Consider the following 14,613-nt stretch of genomic DNA (forward strand, 5'->3'; position numbering starts at 1 on the left):
TAATTGTTTTGCAATTTCTTCAACATGGGCAGGCAAGCAAAAGACCATATTTAATTTAATTTAATTTGCTAGGCCGAAAAGCTTTGGGCATTTCCAGCTTGCAAACAAAAAAAAACAAATGCAAATAAATCAAACATGCCTCTGCGTCCGCGCAACATGTGTGAATGATGGAGCTGTGATCGTGTACAGCCGGATTCACTGAACGAAGCCGAATGAGCCACTGGAATCCCAAGCTCCTCAAGCTTTTGAGCCGATCATTATTCATTATTAATGTAAAAAATAATATTATGTATTGGCGTGCCTGATTAATTGACTTGCCTTTACGCGGAGTTGGTTGTTAACTGGCGCCGAGAATTCCGGACCTTCCAGGTGGAGGGCGGGACAAGCGGTTAGGTTTTTTCCAAGCGAAAAATAAATGTTCCTGTGGGGTCCCTTAAGGCCCCATGGGTCCCACACTTGATCACAATCTTTGAACTACGTGACATCAACGTTGTGTTATGATGAATCATTAACATTAATCTGAAACAAAAAAATGTTTATCATTATGTCTCAACTTTGTGGATGCTTAAAAGTGAAAAAAAAAAAAAAAAAGAAGAAGACAAAATTTGCCTAGTCAAATTGACACCTAGCCGTCCTGTGAGGCCAAACTAGCCTCAGTGCTAGTCCTGAGAGGGCGGGACCCATTATAACAAAAAAAATCGATAAGTATATAATCGTTTTGAGTGGCTAGATTTTGCATCTAGCCTCCAGCACTTGCTTGACACGTTAACTCGAAATTTGTATTCTCTTAGGATGACGTCTGTTTTGATTGGAGGCTTGAGAAGAAGTTTGTGATAATTCTACTTACAGTTTTTTCTTTCTTTCTTTGAGTGATATGAAGACATAAATTTAAACTTAGATATCAGGTTTACAAGCACCTTGCATTATCTATGTGGTTGGTAAACACATTTTTAAGATGTGATACTTGTTACATGATTATCAACTCATCGTGAAAGAATAATCTAATGGTCTTTCGTCTAGTTAAGAAATGCTTTCAGCTACTTACATAAGCATTTACGCATATCTTATCTACTTTACCATTATTGGAAATTTAATGAATCTCGTGCAAGTATAATATACTGGAAAATGAACCACATTACTTCCTAAACCAAGTATCGGCATAAGACAAGATAATGATTGATGATTTCATTTTTAGATGACTTCTTCAACAAATCAAATACCACTTAAATCCAAAACTAGTAACAAGTAAATGAAAAAACATTAATTATAGTAACCGGCTAAAACGGTCATTGTGTAAGAATTTGATATTGTGATTAGTGTTTTGTGAGGGGTTTACTTTTCTTGACCGAGTCCTTGTCGAGTTTTTGAGTCTTCTTTGCTAAAAAGAAAAAAAAAATACAAAAAAAAACAAATCACATAGTTTGTCTTAATTGGTCGACTTCAGATTCCTCACACGCAAGGGCCCCACCGGAGCCCACCCTCCCCCTGGGCCCACACAGAACTATAGAGCGAGAGGCAGATAGATCCACGAAGAAGTCGCGAAGCAAATCCTTTTCGCTCGACTCTAGCGCGGCACACAAGTCAAACGGCGCGTCAGAGACGCGGCTCGGAGCGCCGAATTTAAGAAACAGCGCCATTTCCTGCCACGTCAGCGCCAGTAAATATTTATTAATTAATATTTTCTCTCTAATTTTATTTTTCTTTATTTTATTTCATTTAATTTTGTTTTTGTTAAAAGAAGAAAGGAAAGGAGAAGAACATGTTCATTTCATTTGTGCTTTTTCCATCTCATTATTCGCTCTCTCGAAAGAGAATGGAATTTCCGCAGTGCGCCGGGATCCACGTTTCTCGATCACACCAACCCGCCACCGTCGTCGCTTCCGCCGCGCCTCGCTCTCGTCTCCTTCGCGCGTAATCGTCATTGCTGTTTGCTGATCGGTCCTTCTCTTCCTGTAATTTTTCTCCTCATTTTCTCGGATTCGTGTTCATATCCGCATTGCGGTTTCTTTGCATTTGTTCATAAAATTTACAGCTTTTGAGACGGTGAAAATCGTCCGATTCGTTTTTGTGAGTGCCCTTTCGTTTGAAGATCTCGGTGATTTGTTGACGTTTTAGCTGCTGATATTGACCATTTTTTTTGGGAAAGGATTTAGATTTGTGATTAGATTTGAGAATGCTCGAAACAGTGCGTTTGATTGACGCGCGTATGTGCTGGTTTTTGTTTTGTTTTGCAGGATTTGGATTGAGAATCGGCGATGGAGGAATAGAGTTAGGAGGAGGGGAGAGAGAGAGAGAGAGAGAGAGAGAGAGAGAGAGAGAGAGAGAGAAGCTGTGTGTGGAGGTGTTTGAATTTGGGGAACAATGTCCACTAAGAGCGAAAATCATCAAACTGTTCCGCTTTCGGTGCTGCTCAAGCGTGAATTGGCCAATGAGAAGATTGAGAGACCGGAGATTATACACGGTCAGGCGAGTCAGAGCAAGAAAGGAGAGGATTTCACGTTGGTAAAGACGGAATGTCAAAGAATTGTGGGAGATGGAGTTTCTACGTATTCAGTTTTCGGGGTATTATTCTTTCATTGTTTGTTTCCTTTTGTTTTCCGATTGTCTACCATTTGTATTGACAAAAATGTAGAAATAGCTAACTTTGATGTTCATCAAATTGGTAAACTTTTTGACCAAATGGTATGCTTAAAAATGTTGATCACCTAGTTTAGGTGTGTGGTTGTTCATGACTTCCTTCTTTGTGTTTTGATATGTGATCTTTTGGTGTTTACGATGCATAATATTTACATAAACTAGATGTATCTGAGTATGTAGTTGATTGCTGTGATGGTTTGACTAGCCATGTGCGATTTGGTGGTTGTGCTGGGAATTTCAAACTTGTGCCCATGTTTGATAAACAATCAAGTTCTTTTAAGCCATTTTAAGGATTATGTAGATTATAAACATTGTTAGTCCTTTTTGCTCCTACCTAATCTAGGGAACTCGGTTTTATTTATTTTTCAAATTTTATCAAGACTGGAAAACCCATTATTGAAGAAGCCTGGATATATTCTTACTGGACTATTTCTTGCAGCTATTTGATGGGCATAATGGGTCAGCAGCCGCTATTTACTCCAAGGAGAATCTTCTAACTAATGTTTTGGCTGCTATCCCTTCAGATCTAAACAGAGATGAATGGGTAGCAGCATTGCCAAGGGCTTTTGTAGCAGGCTTTGTCAAAACAGACAAAGAATTCCAAGAGAGAGGTATGGATGATTTTAATCTGTTTTTAATTTTAGCTCTTGCTCTACCTTAATATCGACCAACACTGAATGGTATTTCCTTCAGTAAAATTCCTATCATAAATATTGATATGTGGGTATTTTTGTATAGTTTGAAACTGGATTACCTTTGTAACCTGTGCATGCTATGGAAACTAGAGTTAATAAGTAGCTGGTTCGGCGGTGCCTTGGTCATAAGGGGAGATGCATAATATTATCCCTTGTTAGAGAAAGCATCTCAAATCCACACCGTTTATGAAATTGCTCATATATCCAACTTATACTGCATGTTAATCATACTTTGGTTTATATAAGATTATAAGTTAACTGTATGCCTATTGCTACTTTTTTCCAGTTATAGAGCCACTCAATCCCCATGTATATTTTTCACTTTCTTAGCTTAACTTACCCTAACTTAAACTCCCAAAACATGCACATGCAATGTACATGAGATCCTTAAAAAATGTGTGTATAAATTTTTCTTCTTGTTTATGTGTTATCAAAATGTTTTCGTCCATTTTGGAGAGCATGCATGCTTAAGGATATCAACGAATAAGTTAATTGTTGTATTTGAGGGTTACCAGTTGTACATTTGATTTTGTAATTTTTATGAGTTTTAGTATAATAGTTAATTTCTTGTTTTGTTGTGTGCATGATTTCATGCATTTTATTGCCATCTTTCAGCTCAAACGTCAGGAACAACTGTCACGTTTGTGATTATTGAAGGATGGGTCATATCTGTTGCATCTGTCGGCGATTCTCGTTGCATAGTTGAACCTGCTGAAGGTGGAGTTTACTATTTATCAGCAGATCATAGGCTTGAAATCAATGAAGAGGAGTAAGTTCTCTGTATAATATATTTTATGACTCACTTAACTATCTGTAACCTTTATTAACCCTCCAACTAAATTTTAATAGGAGACAGCGTATCACCTCAAGTGGGGGCGAGGTTGGTCGGCTTAATACTGGTGGGGGGGCAGAGGTAACTTTTATTCATGCCTTACTTAAGTGTATTGTTCACGAAGTTTTCTGTACAAACACAAATTAAGATCTTAAGAAAGGCATATTAATTCCTGGTGGATGAGACACGTGCGCCTAAGGATAGGTTGAATATATGTAGGACCCTGATGTTGATAAGATTAATCTTGAAAATGCACAGACAAACTAATTTGGATATTTTTTTTTTCCTTGAAGATCGGTCCTTTGAGGTGTTGGCCTGGTGGCTTGTGTCTGTCACGATCCATTGGTGATATGGACGTGGGGGAGTTCATTGTTCCTGTTCCTTATGTAAAGCAAATCAAGGTTTGTTTCTAGTCTTGTTATATTTTAGTGCCCTTGTTTTGATTTCCATGTGCATGATTCCCTCTTATATTGTGATGCCAAAAGATTCCGCAGACATTCATAGAAGCAACTATTGTATTACTTTGAACCTTTGAAATAATTGCCCTTATATTATTATGATTGGTTGAAATAATCACCTGTTACTTTTCATTGTTGAAACTACAGTATTCTTTCGGGCTTCATTTGATATGATTGTCTTACACAAAATGTTGTACTTTTTCCCCGTAGTTGTCAACCGCAGGTGGCAGACTTATCATATCAAGTGATGGTGTCTGGGATGCTTTGTCTGCAGAAGAAGCTCTTGATTGTTGCCGTGGGATGCCACCGGACGCTGCAGCTGCACAAATTGTAAAGGTATGATAGCAGCTATATGTCTCAGTTTTCTGTATAATGGTAGATTTTTTATATATTCCATAGCTTTGGCGCCTTGACCCATGCTTTAGATGCTTTGCCAGAACTATTGTGCTGGCTGGGAGGAATCTTGCTTTCTTACTTCAATACTATGTTTTAAACTTTTTGTTCTATTTCCAGGATGCTGTAGGGCATAAGGGACTTCGGGATGATACAACCTGCATTGTGATCGATATTTTACCACAAGAGAAGCCACAAGTTTCATTACCCCAACCAAAGAGGCAGGGAAAAGGAGTGTTGTTTAAATCCATGTTTAAGAAAAAATCCTCTGAATCATCTTCTAGTGTTGAAAAAGAATATATTGAGCCAGACGAGGTGGAGGAGTTATTTGAGGAAGGTTCTGCTTCGCTTTCCGAAAGGTTTGTGCTTAAGAAACATCTTCATAAGAGTGTAGACTAAACTTTATTTTGATCTTCGCGTCAGGCGTCATGTGAAGTGTTGTATTTTTGTTTGGAAGTTTTGTTAACACTTGAACTTTCTATCGTGGAGTTGTTTCATTTCAGTATGACTTTGTCTGGTGGGGGTTTATGTCGATATTCTGGCTTCTGATAGGATTATTGTGTGGAATGCAGGTTAGATACAAAATACCCGCTCTGCAACATGTTCAAATTGTTTATGTGTGCAGTTTGTCAAGTAGAAATTAAACCAGGAGAGGGTATTTCGATACACACTGGATCATCGAACCCAGGAAAATTGCGACCTTGGGATGGGCCCTTCCTCTGCTCGAGTTGCCAAGGGAAAAAAGAGGCTATGGAGGGGAAAAGACCATCAGGAAGTATGACAAACTTTCCCCCGTCTCTTTCAATTTTTATTATATTTTATTCATTTATTTTTGTTGTTTTTCAAATTTATGGCACATCCTCTAATTTATTTCGGTTTGTTTCTTTCAGGAAGACATGATAGCGATAGTGATTAGCCAACCTTCCTCAGCATTATTTTCATTCGAGAGCACTAACAAAATTACTTTGAGGTTGTTGATGAATGGGAAGGTGGTGCATCTATTGATGCTATTTCCCTTCAATATCTCACGGGGATTTACAAGAACAAGATCCGTTTTGGCACTCAACTTAGAAACCCTATCTGAATCTATCTCATGTTCTCATGTTTCAAGTCGGAAGATCCCAGATAGAGCTGCATGCTTTCTTTAAGATCCCTTTTTTTGACTTCAGAGCCACGTAAACAGCCGTGCTAAAGCTGGAAGGGCAAGCATAAATATGCATCGGAGGTACTTTCTCTCTGGATCCATACCCTTCTATTTTACAGAGCTAACTTTGAATCAAAACACTCTTCGGTGTAATATTATTATATAGGTGAACTTGATGAGACCTCAGACAGATTCCTTACACAGTAGGGGGAAAATTGACGATGAATTTTTATTTTTCCTTGCCTTACGAAAGATGTCTTTTCATTCTTTTCTACTGATGTCTCTCCTTTCCCTCTTTGTAAATTCCCTGGTTTCCAGCCATTGTTCTTCAAATGGTCAAAAGGGTTGCTGTAATTGTAATTTATAAATGAACCAAAAAGGGAATCATTTGATAGGTTTTTTTTTCATGGATTCGCAATGTGCACTTGAATCTACTGAATTATTTTGTTCATCAATTTCGTTTGCTGTCAAGTTCGGTTGTTTGGAGTCGTCGTCGTCATTTGGTAGTGTAGTGACCTTGAGCGCGGCTGTGCTTGTCATTAATCCGCTTTACAAGTTTTTCGTACCGAGGGTCTCAATCCCTCTCTTTCGTGTTATTTTGAGGTTAAGGCTGGCAGCAAGTAGCAGGGACCATTTGGCATGTTGGTTTAAAGGAGCCACGTTACATGTGAGCTTTGCTAGTTTGTTGATTGGAGTTTCGATTTTCATGTCTTGTTTTGATTTGTTAATATATGTTATGCGAGGATGAATTTTTTACTTTTATTTTTTGTTTAAATGCACAACTAACTGTCAGTAGAGATTCTAATATATAACTGGTTGTAAATCCCCGTATTAGTAATTCTTTCTTTACGTAAAATGTGACGCAACTGGTTGCACCTCACTAAGATGTATCCTTGTTGTGTGTGAGATAGAACTATAGTCCAGCCCTATTTTGGATACGTTAGGGTATTAAACTCTTTGAAATAAATGGTTGGTACCATTTTCGTTAATTTTCTTTAAAGAAAAAACATTACATGTTCCACACAAGGGACCTTTTTGTGACAACTAGAGGGAGAGATTTTTCAGTGTGACGGGTACACGAAATGGTACATGATATGTCATTATACAAATGGTGGGATATGTGTGTTAAAAAGTTAGTAACTTAAACAAAAAATTTTCCCACCACTCCTATTAAAACACGTGGTATACCACTTGTGTTCTCGTCACAGTTAAAAATTTCTCCATCTTGAGGTAAGAAATGGAAGCTCGTCGGCACAATAGAATTGGTTGACTTTATTTGACTGTTGTTGTGCTAACGATCCTTGAAACTTCTGAGATTGAACCTGCTTTTGCGGGTTTGGTTTGGCTCGAAAAATCGAACCAAACCGGACCATTTGGTAGGGTCTGCCAGCTCACCGTTTAATTTGCGCCCTAATGTACAAAACCTCACACGCTGGCGTTTGTTTGGTAGTTGTCACCTTTTTTGCTTCTCGATGGCTTTAGGGTTTCCTTTGACCTGGTAATCCTCTGAAAAAAGTAGAAAGAATAAGAATATGAGTGGCTACTGGCTAAAGCAAAAAGGAAGAAGGGCAAACTTTACAGACTCTCTATTAAGATATCCCCTATGGAGTGAGTGCGAAATCTTTGTTTTATGCCATGTTTTCTTCTTCCTCTCTCTCTCAACTGGTCTATTTTTGCAATGTACATGTAACATCATCGGATAACGTTATTATTCAACTCAAATTGTAATAGGCAGACATGTTTATTTATAAGGAATGAGAATTAAAATCATTTCTATTTTTTAGTTCCCTAATTTTACTAAAATAGAGGAATGAAAACCAATTCAGTTCCAAACTTTCCCTTATGTTTACTAACACGAAGGGAATCAAAATCAGATCAACTAGCACTGATTTTCTTTCCATACTTTTCCTATTTCTAAGTTCTCTCATTGCTTTCTTATTCCATTTCTGTTAAATAAACATGTCATATATTTGTCTTTTAATAGTATACTAAAATCAGGACATATATGTGAACTACATCGTTCACACTTACTATAAAACGTGAAATAATAAACCATGTTGCTTGTATTCTCGGGGGAAAATTCCACCTTTTAAGTAAGTATAATCTTATCCTTTAGAGAAATGAGAAATTAGAATATGAGAATTTGAATGGTGTAAGAAGTGGCCAAGATGGGTTGAGTTAGTCGACCACATCCACAATAATTGGTACATGATTGAGATGTTGAGCTTAACCATACGAACAAAATTCCTCTACTATGGATGATGCCTCATGGACCACTGCGTGCTCGTGTGTTTGGGTCTACCATCACTCACACACCTAACTTTACAATTTTGTTTTTCACCTGCAAAATTTGCCACCCCATTATTTAGTTGTATATTCATCACCCCTCTCATGTATTAGGGTTGCTCACATCATCATATGATAAAGGACATACTTTTTGTCTCTTTTTACACACATTTATTTGTTATTTGTATTGGTTGAGATTGATTTAATCTAAAGCGGTTTGCGTAAATTACTTTTTATTTTGTAGAAAAATAAAACCTTCTTACAAAGAAGTTCTTGTTGTATACGACTAATCAACTATCATTCACACTGTGTGCATTTGATCATATACAGTCACGTGATTCATAATGTGCATTATTGATGAGTCACGTGAATCTATTCATTGTATGACATGTCATGAGAGACTGGTTGTATACAACCAATAAAATAACACACAATGTGAGATTTTAAACAATCATGTATTTATTTCTTTCGTTATGTAACTTTACAACATGAGTTTGTCTCATCATTTGACACGTGACAAGAGAAAAAAAGTCGTTGTTTATACAATTAGTGATAAAGAAATTAAGACCGTTCTAATTGGCTTCTCACACGTTCATGTGGAAAACCTTACTCCCAAAACAATTCTTGTACACAAACATCTTATATAATCTTCATTTTGATAAAACAAAATTGGACTCAAATATGCAACTAGTTGTATGCAATTAAACTTTTATCTCTTCTCACGTGATCGAGCAATGACTGCAAAAAATTTTCTCCACCCTTCACGTGATCTTTTGTTGTGGTAAGGTGACTGCACACAATAATTTTTCTTCCCCAGGACCTCCTCCGATGTCATGCATCAAATGTTTCAAAACTGTTTGATGGGTGAACCATATGAATCCAATCTTGGTCTTCATGGTTAATCTTATGACAAAATATCATGATATGGGCCCTTCTCTCTCCGACGTTGAATCATCAATCATTTGCATTTAATTATTTTAGGCAGTTTACACAGATGTATATATTATATACAAAGACCACGGACCACGGTTGTGTTCTGTCTCCCTACGCAACTTGCGTTAGACAATGGGATCGTTTTACAGAGATTAGGATATGAAGATATCTCAGTGTCAACTGGAAGTAGACAACTTTGACATATTAGATGATCAAGATATGAGCCCGTGAGGTTTAAGATTTGAGAATCACAATCGTCGAGAAGATGGTTTGAAACTTTAATCCAAGCTTCACGTTACTCAATAGAAAATGAGAGGTGTTCTTAGTTTTTTATTTATTTTTTTATTTTAATTATACAAAGGAATATATTGCACAAGGAGAAAGTTGTAACAAATTTACTTATTTGAAAAGAGAAAATTGTGGACCAAGAAAGTGAGGAATACGAAAGAAAATAAGAGAGAAAGAGAATTGGATTAACCTTTTTCCCCTAATCAATTTAAGTCTTGAATTTTCAAGTATAGATTACAAATTATAATGTGAGAGTTATTGCCACATCATTTTTAACTTCATACATGAGAAGTAAAAAATCAAAATAAGTTTCTGCATTTTTAACTGCAAATTATGCGACTTAATTTAACGGAAAATTGTATAGAATAATTTCAGATCTAATACTAGGGATGTAATTGTCAGATTTTAATTAGTTTAAGAACTGATTTTTAAAAATAAAAATAAAATGTTTAAGGACCTAACTTTCACTTAGGTAATAATTGAGAAACTAAATTTGCACATTGATCTAATTTTAATACGCAAATGTTAGTAAACACATTAAGTCATCCCTTCAGTCGAAGATTAGTGGCAGGCGAACGCACAATAGCTTTCCTTCATGCATGGTGGAACAGTGATGCTTTAGGATTCCAATGTATTGCCTTGTACTAACATGTTTATACCAAGATTCTAGAGTTGTACATTACAAGCGAGGTTGCATTAGGTTACATTTTGCCTCGTCCTCAAGTTCATTCCAAAGAACGTCTTAGAAAACTTCAGAGAGGGTAAAAAAGGAAAGCGTCCGTGGAGAATTTATGATGTGCCCCTCAAATATTTTTTGCGTTTAATTGAAGCTTGCTAGTGGAGTCATACATTGTGACTCCTTGTCCCTTCACACTCCGATATTGTTCTAATGTAAATACCTGCATAGTCTAATAAATACTAAAATTCCAGAATTGTATTCTTAAACGAGTTAGTTATTTAAAATTTAACATTAGGGTTATTCTGATTTATAACTTTCCTTACTTATTTTGTATATGAAGTCGACAAATGATGAGTTAAGTTCATGTTACAGCATGTAATCCAAATTATCTTTAATTCATGACTTCCCAATCTCATTTCTAAAATAAATAAATAAATAATCATGCCATACGTGTATCCGGTGTTTTGCTTGGTTTGAAATCTTATCTTCTCGATCAAAAGGCCTTCAACTCCCACGAGTGCCATCTGACATCACACACAACATACATAGATTATAGATATACTAGAAATCTGAAACAGTACAAACACCTTCCCCAACGTTGTTGTAGTGGCGCATATAGTAAAAGCGAAAGGCAGGAGCAAATAAGTGCCTTTGGTTTATAAAACTTGAAGATTCTCTTGATAATACGGGGCAGTAATAAACCCTAGCCAGCTAGGGTTTTGCATTTTTACCGTGTACGGTGTACGTGAGAGAGAAAACATGAGAGGACGAGGGAGGACCAGTCCTCAGTGGCAAAACAGTTAAATACAAAGACTTAAACCCGAAACAAAGTGTTGCCTCGCCATTCTCCTCTCCCTTTTTAGAGCAAGTTTGGATGTTTCTGACCCTAAGTTCGCAAATCCTTCTCAGTAGCTGTTAGATTTCGACAAGGACCCACCAACCTATAGAAATACAGCTAAATTTATCATCTCATCCCATTCTACTATGTATAATGAAAAATGCTTGGTTACTTCTCAGAAAGGAATCGTTGCTCGTTTCAACGAATCACTGTTTAATAATAATATTAAACGAAAAATTTATACACAGATGTTAGACTGTGACAGGATTATAGAAATTCTTAGTGAAGTATTTTCCGGATTTGGATCCTCTCCGGAGCCTAAGGAGAGGATCCTCCTGACCAACATATGTGAGCCGTTAGATTTTTATTCAACAGATACAAATAGGGGGTCCCTTTAAAGTTATAATAATTATAGCAGTTGGATGAAAATCTAACGGTCCACATGTGTTGATCAGGAGGATCCTCTCCTTGGGCTCCGGAGAGGATCCAAATCCGTATTTCCATCTATAAAGCCATTATTCATAAAAAAGAATTAATAATGCATGGAAATATGGATTATTCTGCATAAAAGACAATGGAAGCCCAACTATTTCTCTCTCCCGTCTCCTCTCTCTCCACTGCTTCCTGATCTTCTTATCTCTCCCCCGAAAGGTTTGGTACTATTCAAAGAACCAAAATCTTTTAGAGAAAAAAAAAAAATCAGAAATTGGGGTTTTGATCCTTTTTTCAAATTTTCAACAAAATCATTTGAGTTATGGCCACGCATCAGCTGGAAAAAACCAGAGAAATGGCTCTGGACACCTTCAGCAGGCATGAAGAAGAAAGGTTAAAACCGTTGCCAAAAACTGCCCCTGCCTCACCACCTTCATCTTCCTCCTCCCCCTCCCATGAATTCTCCTTCACTCTCTCGCTCCACACTTCTTCTTCCACATCAAACCCTAATCACCAATCCAAATCCAAAACCACCACCCCACCTTCTTTCGCCATTGATTTGTCCCCCGCAGACGAAATATTCTTCCACGGCCACCTCCTTCCTCTCCAGTTTCTCTCTCACCTGCCCGTCTCTCCTCGCTCCTCCACCAACTCCCTCGACAGCTTCACCCTCCCCATCAAAGAGCCGCTAGAAGATCAAAAACCAGCCAGGGAAACCGCTACCACCTATGCCGAAAACTGCATTCGAAACCGAAACATCCTAAACAACAAGAACAACAGCTGCAGCAGCATTGACAAGAGAATCCCACGTCAGGGAAGCAAACACGAGACCAGGGGAGGAACAAAGTCCAAGTCCTTTTCAATTTTCGGGCTTCCCAGATGGCGAAAAAATTGTGAAAATGATGAAAAGGAGGAGAACAAGGAGATGAAGAACAAGAGGAAGGTGAAGTTTGATATTAGTCAAATGCTGAAGAGGTACGTGAGAATGGTGAGGCCGCTGTTGTTGTTTAGAGGGAGGAGAGAGAAGGGGCAGTTACGACGGCAACCCTATTCGTTTTCAGGGAATTTGAGTATGTTAACCAAGCATGAGTTGAAAGGTGGGAGGGGGGAGTTTTCGGCTCCGGCATCGATAAGGACGTCTCCAACGAATAGCGGGCATCTTGTTGCAACTGCTGCCACTAAAGTTCCTTGTTCTACAAGTGACAGCACCATGGAAGAGTTGCAGGCTGCAATTCAAGCTGCAATTGCTCACTGCAAGAACTCCAATGCCACAGAAGAGAAGCCCAAATGTTGAAGAAAATTAGATAGCTAGAGCCTAGGAAGGTAAAAATCAGGGGAAATTTTATATTCGTATTTTATTTGTTATTTGCATATATAGGGGATTTTCATATATATAATAGCATATATGATGATGGTGTATGTATTAAATGAGTTAAACAATTTTGTTCAGTAGATTACTCCATCTGCATTCAAATGGGTTCAGGATCCAAACATGGCCAATTCATGAGAGTAGATGCATTTTTTTTTATTGTTACACAAGTAGCTAGACTCGTTTTTCAGGGCACACTGATTTTGAAGCCCTTATTTTTGTCTCTTGATTCTTTTTTTTTTTTTAATTATTATTTAATTCAATCTAAAGGTTAAAAAAAAATAAATATAGAGAGAGAAAAAGGGAGTTTAAAAATCATTTCCCTCTTTAGTATTTATCTCTAGGAAGTTTCTTGTGACCAACTGATTTTTTCATGTAACGTACATAGTTAACTGCGGTCTAAAGTTTCCATCAAGATCTCCATTTTCCAAAGTTTTAGAAAAACTATAAACTATGAGAGTATAAAATCATCACACAAAGAATACGCACATGAGAATGAAATTTTTTCATGTTTTCAGTTGTGTAAAATTAGATATATATATATCTCTATCATCACATGATGAAAGAGACATGTACAAAGTTGTATACAATCGGTAATTTACCCACACAAGCATGTCATGAAAAGAAACAATTGAACTTTAATGTGTTCCTAGTCCCTACAAAACGAGGTACTGAGAAAAAACTAGAACCTTTACCTATCAAAAGCGTAAGGGGCTGTAAAAAAGAGAAGGTGGTACCAACAGAACACAATGTGATTGTGGGTCAAATGGGGTTGACAGCCGCAGGATTTAGAAAAAGAAAGCAAATTCACAAGTACAATTATCATTCGAGTTAACAATAATGCACAAGGTAATACAAATCAAAACACATACGAGCAAATCAGATGGCTCTAATTGAATCATACTTTGTGATTAAAGATGTGGTGCAGAAGTGATTGAATGACTCATTACTTTTTGTGGTGTCATCTTCTATGTTTGTTATAGTGTCACATAGCATTCACAATCCCACCAAACCGAAAAAAAAACCACCCAATTCCTTGAATGTGCATGTCTTTTGTTCCTTTTAATCATTTAAGGGTACAAAAAGAGAAAGGGGGCTCCCAACAAAAACCCTTTTTCTTCCAATTGGACTTTACACTCCTAAAACACTAGGGATAGTGCCTTGTGTGTCGGTGCTCACTATGACTGGAGCTCGTTGGCCTTAGCTACGAGAGAAACTTCCATAAAACATGTTGCTCATCTTCTCTCTGTATCTCTCTTTTTCACACGACCTGTGATAAGAGATATAAAGAAAATGAGTATATACAATGTGTGATAGTAAGCTTTTCTCCTCACCTGTAGCTGCATATATATATATATATATATATATATATATATGTGACAGTTTTCCAAAGCATTAGATGGTGACCAACATAATAAAAGTTTGTTGCTGCTTGGCTCAAGGACATCTTACAACTCATGATTAATTTTGCATATTTTCCCAAAGAACTTTTTATCAAGCCAATAAAATCTCAAAGCCTATTAAGGGTTGGGACTGAAAAATGAGATCTCAGATGCATTTTACCCTACCTAATATAAGAATACAACTAAATTGGAAAACTAGCATTTTTACTAACACATTAAACACTTT

At 37.1% G+C, this 14,613-nt stretch overlaps 2 protein-coding genes across 3 annotated transcripts; both read left to right on the forward strand.

Annotated features, from left to right (window-relative positions):
- Positions 1-1,695: 1,695 nt before the first annotated feature.
- Positions 1,696-6,614, forward strand: LOC137740361 (putative protein phosphatase 2C 12). 2 transcript variants are annotated; one of them, XM_068480235.2, is made up of 10 exons: positions 1,696-1,952; positions 2,235-2,562; positions 3,077-3,248; positions 3,948-4,101; positions 4,182-4,245; positions 4,458-4,565; positions 4,833-4,958; positions 5,136-5,374; positions 5,588-5,790; positions 5,906-6,614. In XM_068480235.2, exons 2-10 carry the CDS (start codon positions 2,362-2,364, stop codon positions 5,929-5,931), a joined length of 1,293 nt encoding a protein of 430 aa, XP_068336336.1. In that variant the 5' UTR covers positions 1,696-1,952; positions 2,235-2,361; the 3' UTR covers positions 5,932-6,614. The 2 variants fall into 2 exon arrangements, with proteins under 2 accessions (XP_068336336.1, XP_088541949.1); XM_088685823.1 differs by having other exon boundaries at positions 1,762-1,952; positions 3,162-3,248.
- A 5,114-nt stretch (positions 6,615-11,728) lies between these two features.
- On the forward strand, positions 11,729-13,089 carry LOC137714636 (BRI1 kinase inhibitor 1-like). The gene has a single exon (XM_068453800.2). It carries the CDS (start codon positions 11,938-11,940, stop codon positions 12,907-12,909), a length of 972 nt encoding a protein of 323 aa, XP_068309901.1. The 5' UTR covers positions 11,729-11,937; the 3' UTR covers positions 12,910-13,089.
- Positions 13,090-14,613: the final 1,524 nt, after the last annotated feature.

Source organism: Pyrus communis, chromosome 15 (assembly GCF_041283825.1).
Source record: "Pyrus communis isolate YQ-2024b chromosome 15, ASM4128382v1, whole genome shotgun sequence".
NCBI classification, from domain to species: Eukaryota; Viridiplantae; Streptophyta; class Magnoliopsida; order Rosales; family Rosaceae; genus Pyrus; species Pyrus communis.

Excerpts from the sequence above, each read along its gene's own strand:
- LOC137714636 (XM_068453800.2), top strand. The coding sequence starts at position 11,938 with ATGGCCACGCATCAGCTGGAAAAAACCAGAGAAATGGCTCTGGACACC.
- LOC137740361 (XM_068480235.2), top strand. The coding sequence starts at position 2,362 with ATGTCCACTAAGAGCGAAAATCATCAAACTGTTCCGCTTTCGGTGCTG. Across the intron at positions 4,102-4,181 it reads CTTGAAATCAATGAAGAGGA|GAGACAGCGTATCACCTCAA; the intron begins GTAAGTTCTCTG and ends AAATTTTAATAG. Across the intron at positions 4,566-4,832 it reads CTTATGTAAAGCAAATCAAG|TTGTCAACCGCAGGTGGCAG; the intron begins GTTTGTTTCTAG and ends TTTTCCCCGTAG.